This window comes from Chinchilla lanigera, unplaced genomic scaffold (genome assembly GCF_000276665.1).
Source record: "Chinchilla lanigera isolate Chin_1 unplaced genomic scaffold, ChiLan1.0 scaffold00056, whole genome shotgun sequence".
Lineage (NCBI taxonomy): Eukaryota > Metazoa > Chordata > Mammalia > Rodentia > Chinchillidae > Chinchilla > Chinchilla lanigera.
In genome coordinates this window covers 25,790-38,087 of record NW_004955457.1, presented here as the reverse complement: position 1 = coordinate 38,087, position 12,298 = coordinate 25,790, and the positions used below count along the sequence as shown (strand labels likewise).

At 41.2% G+C, this 12,298-nt stretch overlaps 1 protein-coding gene across 1 annotated transcript in view; it reads right to left on the bottom strand.

Annotated features, from left to right (window-relative positions):
* Positions 1-12,298, bottom strand: part of Mreg (melanoregulin) — a 69,084-nt gene that overhangs the window by 40,530 nt on the left and 16,256 nt on the right. The window contains exon 2 of the mRNA XM_005396901.2: positions 8,499-8,658. Coding sequence (XP_005396958.1) covers positions 8,499-8,658 — 160 coding nt within the window. The remainder of the gene's footprint in view (positions 1-8,498; positions 8,659-12,298) is intronic.

Here is a 12,298-nt window from a genome sequence, read left to right as displayed (position 1 = left end):
GGGATTGGGTGCGGCCTACCTGGCTCTTTGCGCGCTTTTCGGCTGGGAATCGCGGTGGTATGAGTCCGGCCCACACTCGGACCCAGGAGCCCTGCCGCTCCCGGAGAACTGGCTGCCTCTATATTGGTACATGTTTGACATAAATAATGATCACATTCAACATAGGGAATTTGTACCTGTACATAATATAGTTTAATTCTTTTTTTTTCCTCTCAAGCATTTGTTGAAACATGCCTTTTATATGAGAACAGCCCAGATTCTGTTCAAATAACAATCATACATTAGAGTTTTCTTAGGAGAGAGAAACTAATTGGACAGAGTCTTACATTTTTTTGTATAAAGCTATATGGCTGAAAGGTTATCAGCAACAACATGACTGTTCCTGCTCACATTTAAAATAAAGACAAATAAAATTATTCCATTCTCTTCCCTAAGTCCACAGAACCTCATAGCTTTCATTCTCCACTCTATAGTTAATAGCATCCAACCCAAATAGGAAGGCTATTTCTGCTTGGACACTACTGAGATACTATTTGGACACTAACTTCTTTGAGTCTCTTGCTTTCTCTCTTAAAATAAATAGTTCATTTATCCCAAAAGATTGCTTAGAGATGCCAGGTTGTGCCTACAAGAGGTGCCTGGACTGCATGACAAGCAGTCGTTGCTGATGGCCTCCAGTGTTCTAGGGGACACCAAGGCCAGCACTGAGTAGGTGACTAGGGGCTTATCTTGGTATTAATCCCTCAAATTTATAAATACTCAACTGCAATTTTAAAAATAACTTTTGAGGCAACTTTATGGTTTTAGTTCCTTCTCAAGCCCAGTTAGTTTATGCAAAATGAAAAAAAAAGACAACTAATAGAGCTAAATTTCCCTTCTTCTGGAAATTTCAACCATCCCAAACCTAGTAACACAGAAGAACAGCAATCTGTCACAGCAACAGTGAAGTGCTGGAAATGGGAAGCATTGGCTGGCTCCCTGCCTCTCCCCACACACACTGTACTCTTCTGGAGGTGCCCAACTTGCCCATCCTATCCACTAACCTGTCAGTACTCCCAAGTTCCTTATCCAGTGGCTTCACACATCTTGCTGGGCTCCAGGAGAAGGAGGCCAGTGACAACAGAACTTCAACAACAGAAGAAGAAAGGGGCCTGGTCATTGTGTCCTAGCATAAATGCCCACAGGAGTAGAATTCAGGTACAAATAGCTCCAGGTTTCTGTCCTTTCCATTTCCTTTCTAGGGAGAAACAGATGAAGGGAGTTCTGCCAGACATTGGCCTCTTTTGAGTTTTTCATCTCTCATGCCACCATGGAATGGTTATGAGTGGCTCACAGCTTTAACAGTATCTACCCCATGCAGATGCGAAAAATGACCCATTTGGAGCCATCTGCTGTTTTATAGATCAATTTGGAAGTTAAGAAAGGTGATTGAAATAACAGCTGTTAGAGGGGATGTAGAGAAACCGGAACTTCTGTACACTGCTGGTGGGAATGCGAAATAGTACAGCTGCTACGGAAAACAGTATGGTGGTCCTTCCAAATATTAAACACAGAATTACCACATGATTTCCCCCTCTAGGTTCATGTTCCAGGGAATTGAAAGCAGGGACTCAAACAGATATTTGTATACCCATGTTCACTGAAGCCAGAAGGTAGAAGCAAACAACATGCTCATCAATAGCTAAATGGATAAACAAAACATGGTGTGTATGTACAGTGAAATATTATTCAACTTTTTAAAGGAAGAAAATTCTGATACTTGTTTACAGCATGGATGAACTTTGAAGACATAATGCTACATGAAGTGAGCTAATTACAAAGGGGCAAATACTGTAAGATTCTACTTACATAAAGTTGTCAAGTTCACAGAGACAGGAAGTAGAAAGGTGGTGCCAGGGGCTGAGAGAGGAGGGAATCAGGAGTTACTTCTTGTGCTTACTTCGTCAGCACATATACTAAAACAGGAGTTATTGCTTGATGGATATGGAGATTTGGTAGGGAAAGATGAAAAAGTTCTGGAGACTGATAGTGGTGATGGCTGGTCCACAATATGGATGTACTTAATGGCACTAAACTGTACATTTAAAAATAGCTAAAATAGTAAATGTTATGTTATATATATTTTACCACAATAATAAAAATGGAAAAGTGGGGTTATACATCCCAGTTTGTCTAAGACAGTCCCAACTGTATTTATGACCTAGCATACTTGATATAGCGATTCTCCTTTCATCTTAATTAAAACTTGTAACTATGTCACAGACAAATAGGCAACAAATAGTATATTCATGCTAAGTTTAAGCAATGCTTCCCTGTCACTTAGCTAAAATATGGCAAAGCATCAACTCATCCTCAAATCTGTCTGACTCTGAAATCCACGCTCTTTACTACTACATATCCTACTTAATACCTAATAATGTTCCCCGCCCTACATCAAGTTTGTCACAACTCTGCTGTCTTACCTGGACCACTGACATGCTATCTACTTAATAAAAAATATTGTTATGCTAATGCTAATCTCCACAAATGGTTAGATATGGGGATGGGCCACTAGTGCACAAAGGATAGAAAGGAAACATCACCAACATATAAACAGACTGTATCCTGGTGCCAACTAGTGGTTTTTACTATCCAGAAAAGTTCCACAGCACCAGGGTACCTTACATGCAGAGCCCCATACCGCGTGATACTAAACAAACACTAAAGCTGGTCAAAGATGTTATGTGAAGTGATCTAGTGGGTACAGGGTGACTCATGGTCAATAAACACATAGATCTGAGTGTCTATTGAAAGCAGAAAGTCAATATGCACTTGATAACTTTGAGCAAGAAAGTAACCTGGCAACTTTTTCTAAACTCACTAAAGAGACAAGAGGAATGTTTTTAACCATACAGCTTTCTAGGTCATACAGATCTGTGCTGGGATCCTAGTTCTCCCCTCGTTTCCTCCATCTCCTGTAGAGATAGTGCAGTCTCTAATCATACCTGTTGTGATGCCTCTCCTAGGGTTCCCATGAGGGCTCAATGCTCTTCCGGTGAATATGCAGATGCTACTTAGCCCATCTACATGCTGCTTAGCCCATCTACACAAGTAGAGGACAAGAACTCTGGATCCTCAAATTCTATAGCCTTTTTACTCCTCCCCCCTAAAAAAAAAATCCCTTCAAACCAGATGATCACTATCAAAGTAAAATAAGGAATAGAGTCATTCAATAACCCAGATAATTTAACCTCCCCCCAAAAAAGAGGCCTTTGAAAGAACTCAGAATTATCTAGAGAACTTCAATTTTCCAAAGATATTTTTCTCCTCCATGGTTGCTGTACCTTGCAGTCCTATCTTCAACAGCAGCTAATGTTTACCCATTCATAGAGAAATCAGATGGCCCTGAAAGAGAAGCTCTTTCCAATTCTGAAGACCTCCTCAGACAGTAATGCAGAGTCAAACTGAAATGCCTGCATCTCTGAGGGCCTCAGAGTTATGTGGCTGGCCCAGGATCAGCTCACATGCTCCCACCAAATATTCCAATTCACTCTGCTTGGCCACTTCTTTTTGATTTGAGATGTGACAGACTAACTTTAGAAAACAGCCTCTGGGAAGGTCTATATATGAAATACATTGCCTTACCTGTTTACAATGGCTAGTAACACTATGGACAGGCAAGAAGAGCAAACACATTGTAAACCAGCAAGTAACACGTTAGGCTTTTGTCTTTGTAACTTAAAAAGAAAATGATATTTAGCCACTCCCCCAGGATTCAACAGAGTGTGGTTTCCAGGGGATCACTCTAGAGACACAAGCATCTGGCTACCATGTGACTCTGCTGATGTGTAAATATTGCATCATTCAGTGTTAAGGCAGGCACTGCTTATGAGAATTACACATATTTTTGAGCATATAATTACTGAAAAGTTTTTAAAAATAAGCACAGACTTTCTGTCCCCTTTATGCCTAATAAACATCACCTTTTTTTAAACCAAAATAGTACTTAAAGATGTTTATGAGAATTATCTGATATTAAGCTTGTATTTTCTTAACTAAAAGTGTCAAAGCTGGGCTGGGGGAGTTAGTTCAGTGATCCAGGTGCAATCCACAGCACTACACACATCCAGAAAAGGTGATATGTGCTTTTTCAGCAAAGTTGAAATAAGGTACAAACTCCTATGGGAACTGTTACTAAACCACTGGAAGTGGCACCAAATAACACAAGTCAAAGAATAATAAACAAAGTAAAGAAAGGATGGAAATAAGAAGAATGCTATTCCATGGAGCTTATCAAACAGAAGCTCAGAAAATGATTTTTAACCAACTTCAATCACCATGGATAAGTATAACATGGGAAATATGTCATACCCAGGACCACTTCCTGAAGACAGACACCAGCCTCCAACCAAGCATGGCTCTCTTCCCCCTTGTGTGAAAATGCCCTTCACACTCACTGGCCTCAGCAAGTGAGTCACAGGCATAGGCTTTGAGCAGACTTTGTTGATGTATTTTAAAATCTGTATTTAATTAGAGAGCACCTATTCCTCTCTCACAATTTCCACCATGAATCCCTTTACACATTATGTCACAAAGCCCAAATTCAGATCCTGGCTTCCAACCTAACAGCTGTGTGGTCTTGGATAAGTTGCTTAAATTGGAAATAGTAATGACACCTGCAGCACCTCTGAGTTGCCGTTAAGAAGGCAGGGCATCACTGATACATGCAAAATGGGAAAAAGAATGCCTAGCACTATTTTTATTATTATTCATATCATAGAGGAAAGATTACTCAGTATACTCACAATTACTTATAAAATAAATAAATTAGGTTATCAGGTTATCAGTTACTAAGCTCTTTAGAAAAGTGTGTTATATAAAGTACAACCAGTTTAATAAGAAAAAAACATAAAGATAATGATTCAGTGGTATGATTTTGAGGTTGTTTATCATTATTCAAAGATAAAATACTTTATGACATAATTCAAAAGCAAGAGAGCTAATTTTTCCACTCCTTGAAGAGCTGCCAATACATCATTTCTTCTGCTGAAAGTCTGTTTTCCACCAGCTTTTGAAGGCCATGACATTTAAATAATGCCACTTTTTACACTTTTTGACACTGCACCTTACTTTAAGTTCATGCCTGTTCTCCATTATTTGCTTCCCTGTATATCTTCTTTTCTCACTGCTTTTCAATTTGAAACACTGTAAATTTAACCTTAATAATTTGTCTTGCTTCTTCCATCCACTTGATTCAGTGGAGGAGGTAGGTAGTACACACACTGTTTTGAAATTATTTTTCATTATTCGGAGGACTCTAAGAATGGACAGTCTTTTGTGTTATTCTTAGTCAAGAAAAAAAATTTTTTGTTCTGTCTCCTTAATACCTTGCTTGAGCTTCTAAACTGTAACATGCAAAAGTATGTAGAGTTCCTTACTCCTTAGCAGGTAGAATTTTATTTTCTTTCAAAGCCAAAACCCTTTGTTTTATTAAAATACGTATCAATGTTATTCTGCATGAAAAAGAAAATAAGCAATAGTAATACGGATAGAACTTTTTTTTTTTTTTTTTGGTTTTTCTCCCGTACCGGGAACCGAACTCACGACCTTGCGCTTGCCAGGCAGGCGCTTTTGCCGCTGAGCTAAATCCCCAGCCCAATATGGGTAGAACTTATTCAAATGTAAAACACCCCCACCAGCTTTCTACTTTCATCTTTTAAGTCAATGTTAAGTTCATTTTCAACCATACTGGGCAAAATAAGAAGTGATAGATTTAATCACTGTACCTATCCTTATGTATCAAGAGTCCATTAACATATTTTCCTTAGCTGACATATTTTTTAATTGGAGTTATTTTTAAATCTGGCCCTTTTCTATGAAAAAAATTTTTCAGCTTCTCTTTAAAAAAATCCAAATTTTCAGCCTTTGCAGGTTCATGTTCTCAGCCCAGGCAGCAGCTACCTGAAGTTTAGCAACTGCTCCCCATAAACACAGCAGAGCCGCCAACGCCATTCAAAATGCTGGCGTAAGGGGAGTACCCACTTCACTCACTGATACTGTATGTAGTCCTTGGAAGGATCTGAGATTGCAACCTGTGTTCTACACCTTGAAGTGTTTTTCCTAGTTTCCTCCAAAAAGGAAGCATTATCATAATTCCAACATTTTAAACATACATACTGTGACCCAGTGACTTTCTTCCTAGAAAAAAATATGGAAGTCATACAAGCATATGGATGGCCACTGCAGTACTGCTTCTAGTAGCAAAAAAATTGATATCAGTAGGGACTGACTGAATAAATGATGGTAAATCCATGGACGGGAATACCAGAGTCCTGTGAAGCAATAAAGTAAATCTGAGCACACTGAAATGAAAATGTGTCCAAAATATTAAGTGAAAAAAAGGTTTAGAACAGTATGTGATATACAATCCAATCTGTGAGGAATATGAGTACATATATGACTATACACCTGCATTTCAAATTTTTGGAAGAAAATATAAGCATCTTTTTATTAATCACATCACTTTTATACTTTTTTTTTTTAAAGGAAGCACTACGACCAGGGATATTTCAAATCATTTCATGCATCATTCTCACTACATCTTCATGTTATGTCTTGGGCTGCCTTTTTTGGTTAACAGAGTTCCTCCAGAGTCAGGCTTGACTTCACTTCTTTGGCAAGAAAAAGAAAAAGCCTCTTGAACAACTCTTCGCCCCATACCCATGGCCAGCACGGAAAACACACAATGGTCACTTAGGAAGCTATGCTCATTGAGAGCTCTCAGTAGCTCATGTTGCCCCTCTAATTGTCTTTAAAGACAAGGGTAAATAAAACAGACACAGGAGCTCCTCCAGGGACAGCAGTCAGGCTAGGCTCCAAACACCCTTTATAGACTGCTGCATGTGTGTGGTGGTAGCAGTGGTAGTAAGGGGCTAAATTACCCATGTACATTATTTCCCTTGTGCTGTTGCTGCTTTAGGCAGGATCAGAGAAGAAGAGGAAGGATTCCACTGTCACTGGCAAACCCCTAACTGGTCAACCCAATACAGTGGGATGAGGATTTACTCTTCCCCTTGAAGAGGAACGATGCCACACATTCCCTCCATACATTCAGGAAGGGTAGCTACTGCAGGCTGTTTGTAGTGGCAACAACCCTTGTGACCTACTGTCAGTGCTACCAGGCAAAGAGAGGAAGTTGCTGGGAAACTGTGAAGATAGAGACTGCATGGTGTTCGGCTACCAGTGGGATAATCTGTGTCAACAGCCACTGTGGGATTCTCCAGCACACCCTTCTCTTAGCCTCTAGAATCAGGCAACTGTCAGATCTCTCCCATCCCACCTCGAACCTCCAAAGGTACCCAGCTCCAACCAGAATAACAGGACCAGAACACACGGCACTTTCAAAAGTTACTATCCCCTAACAAAATGTGGTTTTTGAGGAACAAAATAGCAGCTGATTAGCAAATCTTGATAAGGAATAAATAACACCTCCAGCTCCCACCCCCACTATACTCTAGGGCTTTTCTGCAGAGCTACTTTTCCCAACTTCTGCAAGACACAAAGAAACATGTGGTGTCTATTAATACACATGTCCACTTGGCGCTGACAATGCAGAAGTCAAAAAAGTCAGACTGTGTTATTTAGAAAAGGATTTCATATAATACTCACTATAGTACTCTAATACTAGTTTTGTTTTGTTTTTTTTCTAATACTAGTTTTGAAAGGAGAACAAAAGCACAATTCTTGTTGCTGTTTTACCTTACAGTTCTTTGAATTTACAGTCATTGAAAGTGGCTTAAACCCTTATCACAAAAACCATCCCAAATATGGCAGATTTATTACTGTTTAAACAATGTGCACAGCTTCAGACACTTTAAACAGGAAAAATAACATTAATTCAGGCCCCATTAATTCAGAATTAATAAAAATGCAAAGCACCCTTCAAATTAGGGTGAACCCTCTAACCATGGCTTGTTAAACAACTGGAAAGATTAGAGATGGACTACTTGAGATGATCTGTCTTCCCATTCTTCACCAGCATTGCCTTGCATGTAATGTCTACCATTAAGGTATAATTAGAAATGAGTCTTATTTGTGGTATCAAGCAGGTCTATCAGCACTAGCAATAATTAGCAACTAATGATAACATCTGCTATCCCTGCCTTCATCTCAAGTATCTCATCTATAAGCCAGGCACTGTGGTGTGTATCTGTAGTCCTAGATATTTAGAAGCCTGAAATGGGTGTCTTGATCTAGGAATTTGAGACCAGCCTAAGCAACATAGTGACACCCATTCTCAAAAACAAACAACAGAATGGGAGAAAAAAAGATTCCAGATATATTAAGTACAGGTACAAATTCTCTATGATGAATGTGATCATTATGTATACCAAAAGTGTACCAATAAAAGTAATTTTAAAAAACCACCAAACAGCTCATTCCTTATTTCAAGCTGGTCTTCTTGTAATTGCTATACTTTGCTGTCCAGTAGCATCTGTAAGATGTCAAAAAGTGCTTACCTCTGAGTCTTTGGCCTGCTGATTACGAACAACTATCAAATTGTACAAGATTCTGTCATCATCCGCCTCTGTGTGGGACACATCATGAGGTAGACTCCACAAATTCTTTTCATCATCCCTCGCCAGAGTTGCTCCAAATGAAGAATATGGACTATTACCTCTATGGTACAAAAAAAAAGAGAAAGAATAAGGGTTTTGTGATGATAGATAGATAAATATAATATATACTTATAACAAAAAAGTCTAAATTGTCTTTAATAATTAAGTATAACACACTGCAACAATAAAAACAAAAAAATAAAACAATGTAAAAGAGCACAAAATAAATGCAACTAGATACCTGGGAAGAGGTACTCACTACAGTTAAACATGAAATTCTGCACGAAGTATCCCAGCAGTTAAGGTCAAAAAGGAATCCCATGTGAAACAGAACACATGTGATTAAAAGAAGGAAGAAATTAATAGGAAGAAATGTACTTTTTGCTGGATCTGAGTTCAAAGAAGCACAGGAAACTTAAAGTATAATAATATACAGTATCTATGAAAATCCTTACACCAAGAAAATTAAGTAATAAATATGCATATCTAAATACTTTCATAAACAATGTGGGATATGGACTAAGAATTTCGGTAGCTCCATTTTGTACATTTATTTCATGATTTCTCCTGTATAAAGTGGTTTCTGCGTTTAGGCTTAGAGGGAAGATTAGTGATAGAGCATCCCATCTAGGACATGCCTGTACATAACCTCGGTTAACTTCTGCGAGAAAGAACAGGTCACACTGAGGCTATTCACTTCATCTAATCATACGTACAAAGCACTGACTACATGCTAATCATAGGGCTCCATAAAACTGTGAGCAAAACAGACATGGTTCCTCACTGGAGCCAACTATGGGAAACACAGTAATGAAAGATCGAATGACTCTGTAATTTAAACCTGTGCAGAGTGCTAGCGAGGGGGTGTTCAGGGAGCTGCAAGTGCATGCGAAAGATACCAAAAAAAGAGTCCAGTGTCTGTAGGCACAGACAGGCATGCCAGGGCTGTAAGGTGACAGCTGAGAACAGAGATGCAAGAAAGTAGGCAGCATGTTCAAACACAAGTGGGAGGAAACAGAATGGGTGCGTTAGAAGAAAGGGGGCCTTGGTCAGAGAATAAGAGGATGCTGGGAGTTAGCGTGGGGTTTTGGAGGTCCTGTTTCTAACATTCTTCCATTGAGGTCTTTATTCCTAAAAGATCTGGAAGAGTTTTAAGGAGGATCGTGATGCTACTTAAACAGTATTACATGTTTTCTTTCCAGGTAAAGCAGAAAGACAGTGCTGGAGAGATATCAGGAGACGATTGAGGAGAATCATGAAGCTGCAACCGCAGTAAGTCAGGTGAGAGATGCCAGGGATCAGAATTAGCATGAGAATCATGCGGTGTGAAGCTGGAGAACAGTGCGCTCTTCAGGACTACAGTAGAATGAAGGGGACCTACAGGTGAACTTGGTGGGAAAGCACCCCAAGGAAGGGGCGAAACCACTCCAAGGTTCCTGGCTTCTTCACCTGGATGGTGAGTGATGCTGCTCTCTGCAGCACAGCTAGGATTCCCCTGGGGCCATGGACTGGCAAATACATCTGCAGGTATGACATGAGGGAGGGGCAAATTAAGGCAGACATAAGACATCCAGATGGCACCCAAGAAGGAGGAACAAGAGTAACTGACAGACAGGCGGAGGTAAATATTAAGATGTCCATCCATGTGACATACTCATAAGTTAACACCAAGGAACTCTCACAAGTACCAGTCACCAGACTGGAGTTCAACAGCAAGAACTACCTAGCGCAGGACAGCCTCCAGTACTGGAGTGATGGAGGGCAGATTAGGCTGCCAATCAAGTCCTCAGACTTGGAAAAGACACTCAGCACCCTTGAAAAGGGAAAGACAGGTGCAGAGGTGGGGACCCAAGGCCAGTATGAGGTCAGCCACCTAACCAGCACAGGGCTCAGAACTGGGTGCTACACAGTGTTCCTGAAATCCCTCTGGCTGTACACCTCACTCAGGGTTTAAGACCGGACAGACTCATCTGCACTATGGGGAAAGGAGAAAGACTCACACTCTTCTCAGAGCCACATTGATCTGAAACAGACAGAGTCCCCACATCCTGGTTCTTCTTAGAGATGATGGGCTGATGGAAGGAGTGACAGATAATGCCTAGTGCTCTGTACATACAGGCTTTAATGAGCACGTTGAACTCTGAATGAGGTTAGAGGTCAGTCCAGCAGAAGGCATGGCTGGAGAAAGAGCAGCATGCAGAGCCTTATGTGCCCAGGCTGGGGCATTAGAAGTTCTCCAGCATGCCCACTGCAGCGGTACATAGAGCCAGAGAACCCAAACACATGAAGATGGAAAGGTAATCTGGGCTCAGACTGAAGATAGTGCTAGTCCAGGTTTGTTCTGTGAACTGCACAAACCAATCAAAACCGGAGCAGTCATTCTATTCAAATCTTCTTCGGTGGAATTACAAAGAAAACTCTTTTAGGCAACAGAAAGAGGGTGTTCTTTTACTAGCTAAATAAATACGTGTGTAATTTTAAATGTTTTGAAATAATGGCTGAGATGAAAATGAACAAGGGGATTTAGCTCAGCAGCACAGCACCTGCCTGGCAAGCGCAAGGTCATGAGTTTGATTCCTGGTACCGGAGAAAAACCAAAGAAAAAAAAAAAAGAACAAGGGTATTAGCCAGGAGAACACCAGTGAGAGAGGAAATGAGAGGACTAGTCCTCTCAGCATCACCTGAGGGGGACAATGGCTGCCCATGGTGGGCAGCACAAATGCCTTCAGGGTGGCTACTGGGTGAGGATGACACCTTTAGCTGGTTCTCAGGGTAGAAGCCAAGGTGGAGCTGGTGAGCCACAGGACATCAAGGAGGTGTCAAGGATCTGGGCTTAGGATCCAGGACAGGCCAGACACCTAGATGCGGGGTGTCTTAGTCAGTTCCTCATTGCTGGGACATAAAATGCAGAATCCACAACAGAAAGGAGGAAAGGTTTGTTTTGGCTCATGGTTACAGTCCTTGGTCAGCTGATTCCAAGGCAGAAAAGCATGGTGGAAGGATCTGGCGGAGGAAAACTGCTCACATCATGGCAGGCAGGAAGCCAAGAGAAGAAGGAGGAGCCTGGGAAGGAGATGCACTCTTCCAGGTCACACTGTCAGTGATCTGCCTCTTCCAATCAGGCCCCACCTCCAACAGCACACTTAGCAGAAGATCATAATCCAAATACGTGAGGCTTTAGGGGCCATTTTATGTCCAAGCTACAGGATGGGACAGAGCACATGCATGCCATGTCACCATGGAAGCTACGGGGTCAGAGGAACAGTAGGAGTGAGGAATGATCTTCTAGGAATGAGTCACTAGAGAGAATGGGGAAGACAGACAGCTGGGGCAAAGAGGGCGTCAGAAAGTGTCATATCATGAAAGGCACTGACCCCTTTCTTTCTGCCTACCTAGCTCCTGTGGCTGATGATAAGCCACCATGTACTATAGATTCAGCCTCAGTGCCAAAGGCTCCCACATTCCACCCCTCATGTTATACAACCATCCGGGGTAGGAAGGGTGAGAGGCCGTATCCTACTCTGCAGATCAGATTGAACACAGGGTTGCCTGCTGACAGTCCTCCCAGCATAAGACCCTTTAGGGCATCACCAAGCAGCTGTGAGTCACATGACAGGACATCCACGCGCTATCCCTGGGTGCACTCACAGAGTAGCTCAAATAACACCCATATGTGCCAGTGCTCCCAGTCCTGGGCTTTT